The 20,938-nt window shown below is 40.4% G+C and overlaps 1 protein-coding gene across 3 annotated transcripts in view; it reads right to left on the bottom strand.

Annotated features, from left to right (window-relative positions):
- MTHFD1L (methylenetetrahydrofolate dehydrogenase (NADP+ dependent) 1 like) overlaps positions 1–20,938 on the bottom strand; it is a 134,937-nt gene that overhangs the window by 72,807 nt on the left and 41,192 nt on the right. For 2 of the 3 annotated variants that reach the window (XM_066611295.1, XM_066611296.1), the window contains exons 13-20: positions 20,762–20,808; positions 19,402–19,509; positions 17,523–17,597; positions 16,033–16,135; positions 13,656–13,732; positions 11,985–12,125; positions 7,315–7,383; positions 5,111–5,222 (exon numbers count right to left, since the gene is read on the bottom strand). In XM_066611295.1, coding sequence (XP_066467392.1) covers positions 5,111–5,222; positions 7,315–7,383; positions 11,985–12,125; positions 13,656–13,732; positions 16,033–16,135; positions 17,523–17,597; positions 19,402–19,509; positions 20,762–20,808 — 732 coding nt within the window. The remainder of the gene's footprint in view (positions 1–5,110; positions 5,223–7,314; positions 7,384–11,984; positions 12,126–13,655; positions 13,733–16,032; positions 16,136–17,522; positions 17,598–19,401; positions 19,510–20,761; positions 20,809–20,938) is intronic. The other variant, XM_066611297.1, reaches the window with a different exon arrangement.

Here is a 20,938-nt window from a genome sequence, read left to right as displayed (position 1 = left end):
TCCAAATCATCACACACACAGTCACAAAGCCCAGAACGAGTGGGTTGACGTGTCTGTGACTGAGCCACCTCTTGATCCAAGTTGACACTTGGAATGCTCTGGATCGGTCGTAGACTAGCAGTCCGTTCCCTGACTTATACTGGGCTGAAGGAGAAGGAAGGATTCTAACAAGGAATGGATAGCAGTCCATTTGTGGCCAACTACAGAAAAAGAACTTCGGCAATAATGTCTGATCATTAAGACTATTCTGTTTACTTAAACTCATGTATAAGAGTTCTTGACACAATACTACAGTGATAAAACTAGGGCTCCACATGAGTCAATTTTTATGGCACAAGGTCAATAAAATTTAGGATATTAATAATATACTAATAGGAACCCTGCTTGTTGAGAGTCCAACAGTATGGAAGCAAAATGGGGTCATTCGAAAATAAGGTAGTGGTTTCTACATATACTGGGTACTCCCTCAGTGCAAAGAAGTAGATAGCAAAAGTATCCTCCCAAAAGGTAGTCCTGTTTGTTTAAATAACCCTGAAGGCATACTGAATACTGAAGGCACAAAACAGTTGAGGGAAGAAAGATGAATAGAAATCAGGGGGCAGGGGGGGGGGAGACAAAAGGTTTGTACATTAAGCAAATGTAATTAAGCCCCCCCAAAAAAGAAGAGAAGGGCTGGATGGGGCGGGGAGTGTTTAGTTCCTTCATACAAAAGATCAAAAAAGCTAATGCAGGTTGCAGAGTATCCCACTTTATTAACACATCAAAACCCTAAGCTTAAGTTTACAGAAAGGCCATTTAAAATTGTTAATAGAGAAGCATATATTTACATACAATTCCAAGACCTAGAGAAAGGGAAGACCACATGAGAAACTACTTCTAGAGCTTACCTACAATTAATAATCAAGATAAATGGAACACGGAATCATAGATTTGTTTATCCAGTAGACCGGCACCTTTAGCAGGGGACAGAATCCAATATCGGAGTAAATTTGAAGACAGTATCAGGGCAACCAACAATGGCCAGGAAAAGGCCACTGGCATCATTCCCTTATTCTCCAGGACACTGAGGACCAAAGCAGACTAGATGATCAAAGAAATGACATTACAAGCCTCCTGTCATTGTTTCCATTGAAAAGCTGCCAGGAGGTGGCTGCCAATTTGATCAGAGAAATGTAGGGGCCTTTACCATTGTCCCTGCTGACATTCTTCCTTCCAATAATCACTCTGCTAGCTGCTTTCCCACCTACAAAACTATTCTGAGTGTGAAGACAGCTAGAAGTAAAAGCACCCCTTTAACTCCTTGCCAAGCAACCTTCTATAGCTGTTTTTCATTTGAAGATATTGGGAAACAACAGAAATCTTCCCTATAACACCTAGCTTGGCCCCAAGTTAGACATTTTTGAGGTGCAAAACCACCACAGGAGGGAGATTTTTGCCCCTCAGTTGTCATGCAATAACATGGTTTTGGGAGAGCACTTAAGCATAGTAAAATCATAGCTTGTCATGTTTTGAAAACTACAACTTTAAAAGTGATTATGAGGGTTGTGGTACAGGATATCCAATCTCTGAATGGGGCATGCATGAATGCGCTGGTTTTGCACAGAGTAAGATTTGATTCCTCTGTATAAAGTTAGCGTCAGTTTCATGCATTTTTAACACCTTACATGTATGCCTAAAGAGCGGGACCATACACAATATTCATTAAGGAATTGTACTGGTTGCAGGTCCCATCTGGTTGCAGGACCCAGTTACAGACACTGGTAAACCAGAATTTCCTCTCTGTAATGTATGTGCATACATGCGTGCATGTGTTTGTACATGCAATTGCACTTTTTGTGGTTTGCTTTTTAAGAGAAGATTCACTGAAATAGACACTTGTGCAATAGGAGAAGTGTCCCAAAAAGATCCTGTTCTTCCATGCATACACATTAATTTTTTCATTGGGCGGACATAAACAAAAGTGTTTTTGTCTGTTGACTGCCAAAGTTATTTACTTGGAAGCTTATCCTTGTAGTAAGAACCTTGTAATTATAAATGCATTTTGGAGGGGAAAAAAGATATTGTGGGTTTTGCCTTTATGTTTCTGTGTGGCATCACAGCATCCATTAATAACCTGAGTTAATAACATTAGATCAAGTAATGATCCAGCTTCATTTAATGTTTGGCTTGAGAAAAGATACAACTGGATACAGTGAAGCAAACCCACTGGGTCAGTCTTCATTTAAAATATGACGTCATTTCAAATGATATTCCTTTATGTTGGAAAGATTATTTCCCACAAGGGATAATTATTTGCAGAGATTTGCTCTCATATTATTGGAGGAGGGAACGAAAAAGAAACAAATAGTGTCTGTTTGAATAATTGCTCAAGAGTCATCAGGTAAAATCTGTTGTGTTTTTTTTCTCCTCAATTCCCACTGGTTCGGAGACTTAGCGTTATTAGTCCTTAACATTCAGCTGACTCTGAAAGTTAAGATCAAACCTCCAGTCTGATAAATGCTAAAATGCAGAGAAGGGAGAACAAGAAGTACTTTAAGTCTTATCTACTTTCACTCTCTTCCTGCCTTTTAGAAGTTAAACTCATAAGTAAATGCTCATGCACACATCTGAGGTGAAGATTATAGCCTGTATCTTAATGTCTTGATGTACACTTTACAACTAGAAAAAACAAAACAAAGGACCAGCATTGTGCCAGAGCATTATGAAACCATGCTAAACACCTGACATTAGTACCACAAGGTATGTCTTATCCTTAAAACTGTAAGCCACAATGTGCACCGTCACAATGTACCTGAGCAAGGATGAAATATTATATACATGTGTTACTGAAATGTGCTGCCCCTTCTTCCTCTAGCTTAGCCAGATCCTGATATCAAGATGTATATTTTCTGCCCCTGCTAATATTTCTTGCCCCTGATGAGGGTAGTGGGGAGAAAGGGGAAGTGGGAAACACACAGTGCTGTGATGTCAGGACAGCGATATGTATATCAATAACTCATTCCAGCCTAATCTTGGCCCCAAACCAGAATTTGCATTCTTCATGTGTACAGCAGAACCATTTTTTCCTGTTAACTGCAGCCTGACCTGCCTCATCCCAGTTGTACATACTACAATCAGTGTTCCCTCCCCACAATTCTGAGGCAATTTAAAACATTGCCAGCAGTGTGGTTGGGCTGCAACAGAGATAATGAGCCCCACTGGGCACCTAGCACTCTCTATATGCAATTCTAGATCATGGACATTAGAAAAAAGACAGGAAAAAGGAATGATGCTGCAATATGACACTGAAGAGAAATGGCATGTTCTTAACTATGAAAACCAGTGGGCCTGTAAAAATTAGGGGAGGAAAAGATTATAACACAAGTTGTTATATGGAAAGCTTTCTGGAAATGGAAAGCTTTCTGGAATTGCTTGTGCATGGTAAAGAACATCACCACCCTATAAAGAACACTGAACAATGCAAATATTAAGATGTGCTTTGATGGTCAAGTTTGAAGGAAAGCAAAAAGCTTAGGATTTGCTTCCCTTGTTGGAGAAAGGACTAACAGCCAAGAAATACTACAAAGTCTTTCTCAATATATAAAACATGCATTTGTGATTATTCATTTCATAATTTAAACACACAAGGAGCACTATTTTTAGAACATGAGATACAAGCCTTTCGTTACACAGTCATATAAAACTGTTTTATATAAACTGTGATGCAGTTTTGAGTGCAGCTGTTATCCTTTGAAATACAACTGTGCACACAGCTACACAAAAGCCAGCGGTTCTAATGAGTATTTTCACTGTACTTTTCACAAATAAAAGTAAATTATTTAGATAGTTACTTCTACTTAAAGTTTACAAGACAAAAAAGCCTAATGAAGTTTCTCCAATCATCTACCACAACAGTCCGCCATCTATGCTAAAAAGTATAAAAAACTACAACATTCTCTTTTCCTACAAAATAGAAACTGTGATGGTTTTATTCTATGATACAGAGGAATCAGTACAGACAAACTGTCTATTCTGTGGTCATGGCCTGCTATATTTTTAAATGGATGTATACTCTTTGATTTAGGGCAGGGGTGCCCAAACCCCGGCCCTGGGGCCACTTGCGGCCCTCGAGGCCTCTCAATGCGGCCCTCAGGGAGCTCCCAGTCTACAATGAGCCACTGGCCCTCTGGTGATTTGTTGGAGCCCACACTGGCCCAATGCAACTGCTCTCAGCGTGAGGGCAACTGCTTGACCTCTTGCGTGAGCTGTGGGATGAGGGCTCCCTCCACTGCTTGTTGTTTCATGTCTGTGATGCAGTAGAGGCAGAAAAGGAAAGGCCAGCCTTGCTTTGTGCCTTTTATAGGCCTTGAGCTATTGCAAGACCTTCATTCATTCATATAAGTTCATCTTTAATATATTCATTAATGTAAACTTGTATAAATTTATTCAAATTTGAAATGTAAATTAATTCTTTTTTTTTCCCCGGCCCCCGACACAGTGTCAGAGAGACGATGTGGCCCTCCTTCCAAAAACTTTGGACACCCCTGATTTAGGGCATTCTGTATCTTCCCTTGAACTACAAACCATTCAGTTTCACAAGGCTGAGTAAACCATTGAGTCACATGCAGAACTTATAGCAAGTATTCTAAAAACCAAGGCACGTCTTCACTGAAATGGTAACCTAATTTCATCACCACTTTACTTTCTGTTGCCCTTCCACATCATTGCCACCTTATGCACCCAGCAGCTGCAGGTTCTCCCCCCCCCCCCCGGCCCTGCTGCCACCTCCTCTCCCAGCTCCTTAGGAAAACAGCATAGGCAAGGCAATCTGGAGCCTGCCCCAAACCCTATCCTCTAGAGATGAACAACTGGGTTCAGTTTGAACAGCACAGTTCCTTATATTACTTATCATCATTAAGTTTGAGACAGTTTGAGACTATAGCCTAAGAAACTGATTCCTAAATCCCACTGAAATTAAGACAACTGCTGTGCCGGTGGAACACATGTAGTACCGAAACATGAAATGCCAACATCATAGACTTAAGTTATGTTACATACTTGACCATTCATTTAAAACTAAACTATTCCAACTCTACATGGACATGCAAAAAAGAAAAGAGTTTATACTTACCTACAAATCCATCTTTGCCAACCAATTTAAGGGCAATTTTGTCCGCCAAAACCGAAGAGTTACCATGAGCAATGTTTGCAAAAGGTCCAGCATGCACAAAAACTGGAGTACCCTAAAAGGAGTAACAAAAACACCATCAAAGAGGGAAATGGGCTGAAATAGCAATGGTTAGCTACACTGCAAGCATTCTACATCATGCCTGTAGAGTAGTATGGGACACTGTAGCGAAGCAGCGGCAGATAGGATGCAGGGCAAGTAATGGTCACTTGTGTGAGAAATACTAAGGACCATAAGAATGCATTTTGACCTTCAGTAGCAGTACAATATTACACCTACTAACCAAGATAGGTTAATAGCAGGGATTGTGTGCTGGGAGCTCAATAAGACTTGAGGGAGGTTCCACACTTCAGTTAGTACCCATGTTTAAGCTGCTACTTCACTCGTTTAAGCAAAAAGCTTTCCTTATGCATCTCTACCAGATGAAGCCCTTATGACTGGGCTTTCCCCAAAAAACCACAAACCCTATCTGCTGGGAAACTCTGACAAATCCATCCTCTCCAGCTGTTTCTTTCTGCAGAAAAGTATGACCAGCTATTGCTGCAGTCAATAGTTGGAAGCAGCAATAGCAACAGCAGATGCTCCAAACTATTCACTGTCACAAGCCAGATGCTTAAAAATATTAGTTTAACTCAGAACTAAGTATAATTAAGAAAAACCAGCATATCTGGTGTTTCTTTTTAATTCATCTTTGGATTCATGGGATTTTAAGAGGCATCTGATCCAATAGCGATAAATTCTTCTAGGGACCTATGGGTATTACATCTGTGAAAACAAAAGTTGCATTTCATTAATGGAGAAGGCCACAGGAATGAAGAAAGGAATGTAACAAAAAGGAGGAGGATTTTATTCAAAAGACAACTTTTATATCAGTGATCCGATAGGTATTCTGCTACATCTACTCCAAAGCTGAAACACTAGAACAGTGGCACAAAAAGCTTTTGATGGTATTGTTATCACTGAACAAACATAATATTTATGTTCCTCAAAGCACTTCAAACATTCATTTTTATCAAGGAAATCATTTTAGAGTAGTAGCTTCTAAGTCTCACTCAATCAGCCAGGAAGCTGTTGAATACATCAAGGGTTTTAATGAATATTAACAAACTAAATCCTCACTTATAGTGCACAATAGTCACCTTCACTTTACAATGAATCCATTCTGAAGTCATGGGCCCTAAAAATTCAGCCCAGTATCTTTTAATAAGCTACTATATGAGTGGGGAAACACCACACTATCATCTTAGCATTGAGAATTACGCAGACAAAATATCCATCATCTTTGCAATCGCTAGTACTGGATGACTTGCTAAAATATTGTGACCGCACTAAACTAAATTAGGCTGAGAGAAAGGAGGTTATAATAAAATTAACCATCTAAAATGTAAACTATACAAAGATAAAACATCAAAGTTTTCCATAACACAATAATACCTTTTTTAAGGCACATGCATTCTATGAAAAACCTCTGCAACAAAAGGTCCAGAAAGAAAAGACAACAAGGGCTACTTGCTCTGTCATCTTAGAAAATCATTAAGACTACCTTGCATTACTTGAGGCAACTGCTACACCTTTGTTTTGAAGCAGCACCAAATTGCTTTTACAAACATTTGGATTTCATATAGAAGTTTGATAAAGTTTGAACACATTATCCAGTATGTCCATCTTTGCCTTCCACATGGTAGTATTCCAAATTCTAACACAGTAACATGGTTAATGTGCAAGTATATGAAGACACTACAGGCTTGACAAACATTCTACTTTTTTTTTTTTTTTACTTGGTGAGTGGGAATTTCTTCATTTCTAAGAACTGAAGAGACGCAGGTCTGCATAAATGTCACAGGATCACAGTTCAGCTCTCATGGAATAGAAATGAGATTTAAGCATATACATACTGTAGCCTTGTTTCAAAACTAGATTTCTAGCACAGGTTCTCTATGGAAGCATTAATGTTCTTAGATACAAAGGGGAAAAGATAATCTCCCTACATGCCTTGTAAAATGCCCAAAAATAAAATACGAGAAGAGAGAAGACCCATGCAGCCCAACATTTAATGTTTTATATCTTTTATCATACACTCTAGCAATTTAGATATAGTTGTAAGAAGACAGGAAGTTGCACATAGTTTAAAAACTGACTGGACTTACCTCTAATGTCTGCATCAATGTTGGTTTAATTGCATCCTTCATCAAAACTGACAGAGCACCAGTTACTCCCTAAATGAAAGGGACAGACTCCTTAAGTAAAATAATTTCTTAATGCCTAAAGATGAACCTATCCATAACTTAGAAGAAGTTCAAGTAAACTAGTTTAAGAAGGTGTTTCATTAAATGAATACAACTGCAATTATTAAAAACATGATCTCCCCTTGATCTCTATAATAATAATAATAATAATAATAATAATAATAATAATAATAATAATAATAATAATAATAATAATGTGACATCATATCCTTTTTAAGAAGACAAGAAGTATGATCTCCATCACTGTAAATTCTGAATGATAGAGACAAGCTTCTGAGTGGCACCAAGTAATAAAATAATCTAAAAACTTCAGAAGAAAAAAAATTTAAAGTCAGTGAACCACACGTTTTAGATTGGCCCAACCATTATTTGTGGTTTCCACTGTTTCCTGACCTCCACCGAAACCTCTGCATTTTTCAGGGAATGTTGGGCAGAGGATAGGCCTGTCTCATTTTGCACTAGACATTGCAGGAAGCAAAAGCAGTGTTAGAGAATTCGAAGAAAGACAGGTTCCTTTTGCACCAGACTTCAAAAGGAAAGAAGCTGCCCAGGTAATTCATGCTGCCTCCCCCTTCCTCAATACCCATGGAGGAGCTGAAGAAAGGGAGTAAGGGAGAGGAATGCATGTTGCTCACCAGTGAGCCTTGGCAGTTCAGAAGAAACTACACCATGGCAGGAATCCAATGCAGAAGTTCAGTAACCAAACAGCAGAAGGAAAAAACAAACCCCACAGAAATATAGGCAGCAAGGATACGTGGACTTGGGTGGTAACAGGTCTGAGCCTGGAGCTATCAGTCATATTCCCTTGCCTGATGATCCTGCAATGACAGTGCACTGCAGATTGGATTGTGCAGCTTTGCTCTGAAATAATGCATGGCCGAACTTGCCTGGTGGGCTAACTAATCGTTCAGTCCCTCCCAGATTCTACAAGAACTGATTTGTACTAGGTGGAATGGCACTGCATGCTTCTGCCACCCCACTTCTACAGCCATAATTAATCCAAACTGGGTGAATGGACAACAACCTGGCAAACAGGAATCAAGTAAGTATGTGCAAAGTGATGCACACTGGAGCAAATAATCCTATGTTATACGATATATACTTGCAGAACCTATACAAATTCTAACTACATAAGAAAGAGACCTATTTCATACAGCGCATATGTGACACATGGAATTTGCTGCCTGTTTTGATGGACACTAGCTTATATGTTTTGTTTTTTTTAAAGTTGATGAACTTGTCCATCAATAGCTATTAGCCATGATGGCTAAATGGAACCTCAAGGGTCACAGGCAATCTACTTCCAAACATCAGATGCTGGAGACTTACAGTGAGGGATGGTTATTCCCTTCATGTCCTACTTGTGGGTTTACAGAAGTCATCTGGCTGACCACTGCTGGAGAATAAGATGCAGGACCATCAGTCTGACTCAACACATTTCTTCTAATAATGCCTCAGTGATGCATATGCATCTCTTTCTATACTGCAGGTGTCTATCAAATGCAAGTGCAGCAGTAAAAAGAAAGACTAACCCTGCATGAGGAAAAAGACCCAGTTTGGAGATGGTATCAACTCCCAGTTTCATATTCTAGTGGTTAGCACAAGCTGAGATTTGCCAGGTCCTCCTGTCATAACAAATCTGAGCTTTTTCTAAATGAGGACTAGCTGAGAATATCCTCCTTTCACGCTTAAGGGGCATGGAAAGCACACAAACCCAAGGCTTGGAATTATCAGCTAAACCAGGTTTAAACCATTGTTTAGCAGTATAAAAGAACTTGGATTTTAGTAATAATAAGAAGGTGAGGTCTTGCAAGTTTCTTCCCATGGTCATTACTATCACATTTTCCTGCTTCATATCATCTCTGATGATATCCCATCTTCATATGAACTAAAGTTAAGAAATCGTGCTTTTTCAAATGAACACTGAATTCAATTTTTCATTTAAATTTGACAGCAGTCTTAATGCAAATGGAACAGACATCCAGATGGAATCTCTGGTTGGATATTATGCTTGATCAAGCTTGAAATAAAGCCTCCACTATGAAAAACAAAATTAAAAAATAAAACAGAACACACACAAACAATAGAAGATGGGATTTATCCCCAGAAAGATCCCTAGAAAGGATAGGCCTTTGGATAATTCTTTGGTCCCTGACAATATCAGCACTAAAGGAACTGGAGACTAGAGTTTCAAGACAACATCCTGAATGGGTACATTATTAGGAAAATAATCAGAGAGGCAACTGGACTTCAATATTCTTAAGCAGTTGTTGTAGAGTAACATGAGACATTTTCTTACTGAACAAATAGCTACATATTTATTTAATATTCCTCATGGTGGCTGAAACACTAAGCTTGGGCATATCAGTTTAATTTGCCATGGCGATATGGCATCTGCCCATCAAACATTTTGCTATAACACAGCAGCCAAACTGCAATTTTGTCTTCAAACTCTGCTCAACGAAGACCATATTTTGGCAACAAATTCTATAAGTACATTATAGAGGCTGACTTTTAAAAATCCATTATACTTGTGAAAGGAGCCTCTGAATTTATGAAATATTCAATTTATCTTTTCTTCTGTGCCTCCTCCCACCTCCAGCCCTTACAGCATCTGGTTTTCATCTGCCAATGTGTATTTTAGATTTTATTACACTACACTGAAAATGTGGTATAACACTCTGAAATTAAGAGCAATTGCATATTTGCAGGGTATATTAAAACATTATTCACATCCGAAACAAATGAAAGAGAGAAGGAATTAGTGGTTAAGACTGAACATTAAATAATGAATTGAAGGTGGCTTGTCAAAACATCATTTTAATATAGAGAAAATCAGACAACTAAAAAAATGTGAGGGGTTTTGAACACACGCTAAGAGTTAGTGAAGTATGCGCTCTGAGTGACATTAAAGTACTTCTGAGACTTAAAATTTATAACACTTCTTATTTTACAATAAGTTATTTGTGGGTGCACTTACTCCAATATCTTAATCTGGAAAACAGCAGCCCCACCCCCACCAATAAAAACTGAACTTCCTTACAATCATGAAAAATCAAGCAAGTAGGTCATTTTCCCTCAAAGTTGTTGAGCTTCGGGTCTTTTTCTAAAATTGCTTAACCATCTAGTCCAAGGGTGTCAAACATAAAGCCCAGGGGCCAGATGTGGCCCCTGGAAGCTTTTTATCCGGCCCTCAGGCTCTCAGCTGCTGAGTAGTGCTGAGGTGTTACTGCTGAAACAGCAGCCCACATGAAAGTTGGGTTTTCTCATATCTTGAAATACGATCAAGATTTGCATATTTTCTCTTCTGCCATTTGCAGTTAATAAGCTTCTATATGATAATAAAGTGCTGATTTCTGGCCATCGGCCGCTTAATGATGTCACTTTCTGCTTAATGACGTCACTTCCGGCCCTCAGCAGGCAGTCTAAATGCCAACTGCGGCCATCTGTATGAAACGTGTTTGACACTCCTGATCTAGTCCATGCTCTCAACCCAATACCATCCATGTATTCCAAGCAATCCTGGCATGCACCCATGTGCATGTAGCCTGTTGCTGGGCACAAAAATCCATTGTTTGGGGTTATGAAACTAACCCTGGAATTAGAAAAGGGAATAAAATAAGACTTCTGATCCCTCAAGAGAAATACCATTAGAACAAAGCAGCAGCCTTTTCCAAATAAGGTCAGGATAAAGGGGCAAATAAGGGAACAGTCAGATTCACACATTTTTAAAGTGAATCGACCAAAGAGGAAACAATGGGCATTGAGTTCACCCATGTTTTGGCTGACAAGAAAAGCTCTATTTGCTTCAAGATCCTGTTATGATCTAAGACAGTGGTTCTCAAACTGTGAGGGAGCTTTACGCCCTCAATAAGTCTTTGCGAGGGTGGGGCAAGGGCAGGGAAGCGATTCCCAGGATAGCGTCCCTAAGGGAGGGGTGAAGGGCAGGTGCTTTCATTTAACTGAACTCAGTGAAGGCTGCGGGAGGCTGCAGGGAGCCCAGCACAGCCTTCCGCAGGACACCTGAAGGCTTGGAATCTTGAAATGAAGCACTTGCAATGCACCTCCTGCAAACAGGAAGTGCTTTGTGATCACTCCGTTTCAGAATTCCAAGTCTCGGGGAGCCATGCAGAGGGCTGTGCTGGGATCCCTGCACCTCCTGCAGCCCTTACTGAGTCCAGCTAAGTAAAAGCACCCCCCTTTGCCCCCCCCTTAGGGATGCTATCCTGGGGATTGCCTCTCTTCTCTTCTTCTACCCCTTAAAGGGATGGGGAAGCGTTACACGAACTAGCAGGTCGCAACCCACTGATCGAAGAGTTGATGCCCATCTTCCAGGTTTTCCATGCCCCTCAAGGAAAGGCCTGTCCAACATTATGAGAGCCACTCATGCAGGCCAGAAAGGATTTTAGAAACCGGTCTCCAATAATCTGCAGTGTTAACCAATATTGTTTCCCATCTGATTATTCAACAGTTAATTACCAACCACAGAATATCTTTCTTTTAGAGGAAGGGGGGGAAAGGGGCTCAAAAAGCAAAATAAGTACTTGCAAGATACACTATATTGCCCATACCAAATCCTCTGCTGTCACTGGCTGCCCCTTTTTATCGTTGGCAACTACAATCTTCCCCAATCTCTCTCTCATATCCGACAGACTGCTGGTCAGTGCTAAGATTGCCATGATTTCACTTGCGACAGCAATATCAAACTTAGTCTGTGAAGAGAAAACACTTGAATCAGCACTTAAAAAAACCTGATATATCAGTTACTACTAAATATATTATACTAAATATATTATACTAAATATAATATACTGATATAAGTAGTAATATATCTGTCACTACTAAAATACTAAATATAATACTACTAAATATTAAATTTGTCCATGCTAGATGCTGGACAAAATACACAAAAGTGACCTTTCCCTGTTGATTGTGTTTATAAGCTCAAGGGACTTGCCCAAAAAGTTCCAGCTTCAGGTACAGCAGCACAGATTCCCATGCTGCAAATAAACTGAAAACCTTGTATATGGTACCCAGGTGTGATCCAAGTGGTCAGCATCTGGATGGAAAAGTACCTGGGATCCCTATGTATGGTGTCCTGGATTCCATCATGGATGAAATGCAGGATGCAAATAAAATAAATGAAAAGCAAAATATGAAGTTCCTTGCTAATCCAGGGATCACCAGGTGCTGAACATGGGAAGCTACTTCTGGATGAGCCCTCAATCAGGTGAATGAATGGGAACCATGAGGAAGCTGCTTAAAAATTTACTGCACTGTGCTTGTAATTTTCTGAGATGGTGATGGTCACAGGCTCAGGCCATGAGGTTAAGCCTGGCATTACCACCCCCTCCACAGCAGCTTGGAAGACAACTTTCTGCTCTAGTTAGATCTCCAGTGGGATGTGCCTAAAGAGTTGGGCCACAATTTTGTCACATTTCACCCAGTGTATCACCATCACGTGTCATGCTGAAAATATGTTTTCCACCAGAATCTAGTATATTAAATCAGGTTAGTGTTTCGGTAGAGTTAAAAAAGGCAATGTGTTCAAACACACTGGGATTGCTGTAAAGCATGAGACAAAAGACTGAGCTAATTTTGTCAGTGATAACACTGCACACCATAATTTCAAACGATTCAAATCAAGTTGTACTTCATTTATTTTTAAACTCTTTCTGATGAAATTGCTTTTAAATATTTTCTCGGTACATCAGTATAAAGTATGTATGTATTATATACTTTTAACTACTGAAAAGCGAGCTTTCAGTAGGAAACTGTGTTGCAGAAGCTCCTGATCTTGACACTGTTATTTGCTCTGCTCTGGAACTGGCCTTGGGGGTGCATGTTACAGCACTGGGAAGCAGGACAAGAGAGCCAGAATCATCACTGACTATGCTGAAGGAGGAAAGTAACTTCACCAAGTCCTGTCAGGTTTCTAACTGAAAGTGGAAGATTTTTTTTTTGGATGCCCAACCCAAATGCAACCAAAAGCTACTTTATCCAAATATACTTGTAAGCTGCCTTGAAGATCCACAGGGTGGCAAGGCAGGATACAAGTCTGTTAATGATAAAATGTTGACTTTCATGCTGTGCCTTCCTGAACACATTTTGATCTAAACTGCCATCATGCACCAAAATAAGATTCAATACAAATCTGTTCTGCATTCATGAAGTACAAAGGCAACATTTTCAATGGTAAAGCTACAACAATCCTTGTGTTCACAAAAGTGTACTTTATCTACCTGACGAGAAAATCCTTTCTCTGTGCTCGCTTGCCCAATTGTTATCTTCCTAAGGAACCTGTCATTTGTATCCACCACTGAAAGGAGAAAAGAAACATTGACTAAATATACACATTAGAAGTTCTTCATTTATGATGGTTAACTTGCTACATTTCATCCAGTTACTGAGATATGTAAAATGTTTATTTTAAAATTTGATATAGCCCATTCACTGATTTATAGCCCAGGCACAAAGGAAATAAAGTCAGCAGCACTAAAACACATTAAGTTCCATCTCTCTGGGTGAAACTAAATGATACTTTAAACCTGTCTTCAACAGATGGATTTAAATAGAGAAGTGGTCCTTTCAAGTTGCCAGGCAGCCACATGAACACACACTCATGTACATTTGTGTGTGAGGCAAATTCAGGATAGCACACCATTAGAGGAGGCCTAATGCTTTCTGTCTCAACCATTCAGCACAGTTCCCCTCCAAAAAAGCAGCAACTTGTCCCCAAGGTCTGTGTGGAAGAGTGTCTCTAACTAGATGGCTGTGATTGTGTGGAGAGCTGGAGCATGAAAGCGGATCGAGCAAGTTCCTCTGCAGGTGCTGCAACTCAGACCGGAAATGTTCAGTGCTATTGCAGAGATTACCCATGTGATTTATTTCCAGATATAGAGAAAACACCTCACACACATTACAATTCAGCAGAACTGCTACACCAAGTGGAAATGCTTCCACATTAGAGATGACAGAAGATACCCCTCATACCCTCCCAGTTTGCAGTGAATTTGGGGGATATAAATGAGTGAGAGAATGAATGTGTTTCTACCTTTGCAATAGACCAGGGTTGGTCGAACCCTGGCCCAAGGATCAGATCCAGGGTTCAGTCAGATCCTTCCCTCCTGTGACTGGCATTCACAGTTCCAGAGCACTGCAGGTCTTCCATGTTCCCAGATCAGGATGATGCAACACTCTGGCCAGTCACGTCTTCCTGGAAAACCAGGTGCAATGCCCGCTGGGGCATTGCACCATAGACACGACTGGCTAGAGCATTGTGTTGTCCTGATCTGGGGACAGGAAGTCCTGTGGCGTTCCGGAACTGTGAGTGCTGGTGAGTGTGGAACTGTGAGTGCCAGAGAACGAGTTCCTGAAGCACAGTGATTGCGACTTTGAGTGCCACTGCTCTAGACTCTGCAGAAGAAACAAGCAGCTCAGACCACAGAAACATTCAGTAGTCTGGGACTGCAGCATTAAAAACAAAAAGGAAAAAATTATACAGCATCTTATTTCATTTTGATGTCATTTCAAAGGAGCAATTCTGTTCACACACCCCATATAACTCAGGAAAACGACATACAAAAATCACAAGCATTCCTGCCTAGAACATTTGCATGGCTGGTACCTCTTCTTTCTAAAGGAAAGCACCAGACCTTGTTCTCAATCCAGGAATCTTAGAGAGTGGCTGAGCATGTGCAAAGAGCCCTATTTCTTCCCTGAATAATTACAGCCACCTGGCAGTAAAAACCAACCCAACTCTGCAACAAACTGCATAGGTTGTTCTAGACAGCTGCAGTTGCTTTTCAGATGTAATCAGTAAGCAGCTAGTAATCATGCAAACCTCTGCAGACCTAAGTACTTTATTAGCAGACAGAAATTTTGAGCTGATTTTCATGAGTAGCTGCCAATTCCCAAGCCCTGATTAGGTGTGAAAAGGATAGACTGTTTGCAAGGCAACGCTTCTGGCATATGTCTGATGCATTTGCACTGAACGTTTCCGCAGCTCTACATAATGTGTGGGACAGGAATACTCACCAGATGGGGTGGTGGTGGCCAATACCAGAAACCACATGAGTGGACTTGTGGGACCCTGGCAGTCAGATACTGAGTTTTTTGGAATTATTATGGTGGATGCACATGTACACATGAAAACATTTTGTCAGAAGAAGAGAGGATGCAAAGAGTGGGAATAAATGTTTAGTTCTCACACGGGACGCACAAAAGAAGTTAGTCCCCCAATCTATTTCAGGATTGGCACTTTTCAATTTGTTTATAAATGGTCTGTGTGAGGAGTGAACATCCGCAGGTGATACCTAATTATTTCAGAATTGGTTCTTAGAATTGACATTAAACCTATTAAGTTTATTTGAAAATTCTCTAAGGCAAACAGATGCATTTTTCTTACAAAGGACAACTTCCAACCAGAAAAATAAACTTTCACACCTGTTGAGTCCTTTTTATAGTGATTCACCAACGAACTGTGCTTTTGAGTAAAAAAAACTGAAAAATGTTCTGTATTACAACTACTCTGTGCCATCACTTAAGACAACCATAAAAATACACTCTACTAAGATCCCTTGATAACCTGACACATTAGATGCTGTTAACTCCACCTACCCCTTTGCCACGTTATCGTAGACTCATCTATGTCAAGTCGTACAAATCGACTAACTTCATCTGCTGTTAATGTCTCAGGGTCCATTTTGGTTATCCCCAACCTCTAGCAGGCAAAAAGGAGAAGGAGAGCGATTAAAGAGGCTTGTTGCTTGAAAGACTATCAATGCAAAGTTATTAGGCCATCATGATACCCCAACCACCCCTGCTGGTGCATTATCACTGCCACTGACAGCAAGTGTTCAAGGGATGGCCTAGCCAGGTTGGGACTGATGGGCATTGGCCTTCAGCCGTTTCCAGCTTGGTCAAAGCTGGAAAGCAATAGCATTTGAAACGGAAAGGATTATTAATGCCTTGACGTTTCTGTGGCTTCTTCTGCTTCAGCTGCAACTGTTACCCTGCACATACCCGATCTCGTCTTATCTCGGAAGCTAAGCAGCATCAGGCCTGGTCAGTACTTGGATCGGAGACCACCTGGGAATACCAGGTGCAGTAGGGCTATACCATAGTCCTTCAAGACTGAAGGTTGCCAACCAACAATTTGCAAACCTGAATCTAGAGAACACTTTGAAAATTCAATTAGTTCTCTTTATTTAAGCATCCAAAATGTAAACTGGTTTACAGGAGCCATGCAAAAGGAATTAACAGCCACTAAAGAGCTATTTAGAACTTCATCACCAACCATCAGCACCTCTTTCTCCTAATAAAATCACAGCTGAAATGTTTCCTAAGAGATTACTTCAAACAAGAACCTATGCAAATCCAGAGAAAAATATAGACATCACTCAGGATTTTTACTTTCAATGAGGCAACAACTGATTAGTCCAAGACATAATATACATTTTTTTTAAAAATTGTCAGCAGTTATTGTCTCCTCAAAGCCAAGACAAATTAGTAGCATAGGGCTGTGCCCAACTGGTATTATTTGAGGTTTCTCCAGATACTTAAAGGATGCCAAAGCATAGTACAAGCTGGGCATCCCTTATCCAAAGTGGTTGGGACTAGAACTGTTTTGGACTTTGGAACACTTGCATATACATATAATGAGAGCTCTTGCAGATGGGACCCAAGGCTAAACACAAAATTCATTTATGTTTCATAAACCCCTTTTACACATAGCCTGAAGGTAATTTTATACAATTTTTAAATAATTTTGTGCATGAAGCATTTCTTTAGATGCAGAAATTGTGCTTGCTGACAATATGACAGAACTAGTATGCATCAGATTCTGGAACTTTCCAGAGACAACACAATTCCATCATGTGACTAGAGAAATCATCACGTCATGGGGGCAAACAACTAGATTCATATGAATCCATATTTCTTGGAGGATTGTCAGGCCTTAGTTACTTGTGAGAAGAAAACCCTTATTAAAGCCTGAGCGAGTGAAAATGCTAAATCAGTGATTTCTAAAGGAATTCATGAAATATTATAGAATACTAATATTGACAGCATACAGTATATAAATATTGACAGTACAGAAAGGCACTTACTTTCAGGCGTGCAATCTGTATAGGTGAAAATTTCCTCTCTCCGTGAACTAATGGAACCAACCGATTGTACAAAGCCTATATAAAAAGCATGCAATGAAAAACATTATAAAAAATGCTAGTCCCCATGCTAGTCCCCTCCAATTGTGCCAAGGGTGTGAAAAGTGCTGGTTCCCAACAAGGGGTGTGAATTATTTTCATTGGAGTTCAATCCTGACCAGCTAATAAGCAGCATGCCAAGCTGTGCATGCATTTTCCATTCTAATTCCAAATGTGTCTTCATTCATGGTAGCCTTTGAGACACTACTGTAGAGACGTGGCTTACATAATTTTGCTTTGATACAAAGAAAACTGTCTTCACTAGTGAACTGCCCACCATTATGGTGGATAGGTAGGTGGTAAGAAGAAGCTATTTGTATGTTTAAAGTACTTATGCAAACAGAGGACAAATTGTACCTTCCTGTGAGATCCCAAACAGTATGGACTGGGTCACCCAGAGTTCAGATGGAGGGCAAATTCTGCCTGCACCCCAAGGACATAGCTTTACTTACCCAGAGATGGGTAAGACCTTCTGATGTCTGACACAGTGTGCCAAATGTCACGCCCCCCCTTTGAGTGGTACCCTGTCATGCTTCCCCTTAGCTGGCAGGATGCCAGCACCCCTATTGCTCACCATAGGCCAGTAGTTCCCAAACTGAGCATTGCAATGCCCTGGGGCATTGCAAGGCACTTGCTGGGGCATCACAGGTCACCTGCTGCCCTAGCAGGAAGACTGCACTGCTCCAAACAGCAATTGCAGGTTTGGCACAATGGGAAGAGTTCCAGCACATGAAAACGACATGTTAAGAAAGGCCACTTGCCCTGACCCCCTTACTGAGGTTTGAAGTGGTGCACAATGTCTCAGGACCTGAAAGCGATTGGTAATAATGTCATCGCAGGACAATTCTGGGATCAGCAAACTGCAAACGTGGCATGCAGGGGCACTGTGGGCCCCAGAAGATTGAGAAGCGACCACCTTAGCTAAGACAGCTGCCTTGGTCAGTCTCATGGGTGAGCCACACTGTTTTTCTTTCTAGCAGTCAGTACCAACCAATGAATGAAAAGAGACACAAAGGGTGCCCTTGAACACACTATTAGGATAACAGCACTTAGCATTTGTACAGCATTTGCCTGCGAGTGTTCGAGCAATTCACATACGTTATTCGTTTAAAAGATTTATATACCACTCTTCTTGGTGCTCAAAGCAGTGTAATCTTGTAAACCCTTACAACAACTCTGTAGGGGAAAATTACCTCCATACTTTAGCTGGAGAGATAAGCCCAAGAGAAATCAGCTCACCCAAGGCCACCTATTCGGTTCATTGCAGAGATGAGATACAAACTGGGGACTTCCTGATTTGCAGCTCAGTCTCTTAGCCATTGCACTTTTCCAGATCTTATCAGCACAGAAACTAACGCTCATTCCTATCCTGACAACATCACTGATTCAGCATGGAGAATCAAGCCCACACTTATCTACATTGCACATTCATGGTTCTGTCTGGTGACTTCCTACAGTGTAGCAATGTTGGAAAGAGGTCTTTAATGAAACAGATGCCTTAAAAAAGTGTAGATGTCTAAAAAGAGATGCCTTAAAAAATTGATACCAAAATAAACTTCTATACCAAATACAAAACTAAGAAAAGGTCTTAAAACAATTATAACAAGCGACAAGGTATTTAAAGGTGGTTTTAAATGCTGTATTTTAAATATCTTCCCATAAGAAGCATTGAGCCATTATTTTAATAGAGAAAAGACAGGGTATAAATAAATATTTTGAAAAAAATTTTTCACAATAATCATCATAAAAAACAGTAGTGGGAATTATGAATTATTGTTCTTACCTTATCAGACTGAGTGTTTTCATGCAAAATCCTAGCATCTATAGCAGCAGCCAGCAAATTATTTGCTGCAGTGATGGCATGAATATCTCCAGTTAAATGAAGGTTGAACTATAGGTGAATGAAAAATAAGACATTCGTTTTGCACACTCCATTAAACTAGTACTGAATGGTGAAAAACATCCAAGCACTTTCATTCTGAGATTAATAACTCAGATGAGCAACTTCATAAATGTTGTGGAAATATAATTCATCATCATGGGTGGATAGATTTAAAATGAGTTGGACAGCTCAGCTTATTCCTAGCTTTAACCAACAGAACCCAAGTACAGATGAGTTAAGGCAAGTTGGAAAAGAAGCATTTTTCAGGATATAGAGACTTGTGATTTTATTCATGTAGGTGCCTTTTTAAAACCAAAACCAAAACCTTTTTATTTGTGGTAGGAAAGACGAGAGAAACAGGAATCCATTGCATGGCACCCTTCAACTAAAATGTTTCATGCATTTGTCCCAACTTGAGTCAGGAGCAGAGTGCTTCATTTGATGGTCCTTTTGTCCGAACCAGTAAGGTTTTTCTTGCATTAATATGAATTTAATGTCTTTTCGCTATTGAGCTGAATTGTCTCAAACCATCTCAAAGAGGTGGAGAAAATGAATAGAATCACTTAAGAGCCCAATGCCACTGAGAAATAACAGTCCAATTCTATGCTTCCTGGCGCCTGCTGCAGCACCAGTGACAAAACGGCTATCACTGTATCCAGCAGGTGCCGGGAAGCTGCTGAGAATCTCCTCGGGGAAGGGGACTTTTGTCCCTTTCCTCCGAGGAAAGTGCGGGCCCCAGCAATGGATCTCCTTGTGTCTGCTGGTGCAGATGCAAGAGCCTATTTTGCTGGCGCAGACGCAAGAGCCTCCATGACAGGTCTTACAGCCCGACACTGAATTTAGGATCCAGTGGAGATTCGCCAGTTCCACCCCTGCCCACACTGATTCCTCCTCCCACCCTTGTTCCACACTCTCCCTGCCCCCAAAGTCTGCACCGCTCTCCAGCGGTCTCACTTAGCCCCAGTGGTGGTGCATCCTCCTCTTGCTGGTGCTGGGCACCGGATGCCATAAACGTGCTTTACGGCACATTTACAGCACCCAGCACTGATGCTAGGTAAGTATAGGATTGGGCCCTTAGTCCTACTATAAGCATTGGGGCTTACTTCTAGGTAAGTGTAGACAGGATTGCAGCCTTAAGGGCTTAAACATAAGCAGCTGCTTAAATACATTTATATCAAATAGAAATGTAGACACATACTTTTTCTGTATTTTTTATCTATCCCAGTAAAATAGATTACAAGAAATGAACATCTTAGCTCACCTCTTCCATTGGTATGACCTGAGCATATCCACCCCCTGCAGCACCACCTACACAACAAAACAAATGCTGGTGTTACACTAGCAAAATATTTTGAAGGAGGGCCTGAACAAATCCAACATAAGCAACAAAACAGAAATAAAAAATGAGATGGCACAGCAATATTTTGACTTTAAAGGG

This window comes from Tiliqua scincoides, chromosome 1, assembly GCF_035046505.1.
Source record: "Tiliqua scincoides isolate rTilSci1 chromosome 1, rTilSci1.hap2, whole genome shotgun sequence".
Lineage (NCBI taxonomy): Eukaryota > Metazoa > Chordata > Lepidosauria > Squamata > Scincidae > Tiliqua > Tiliqua scincoides.
This window is presented reverse-complemented; position numbering and strand designations above follow the sequence as displayed.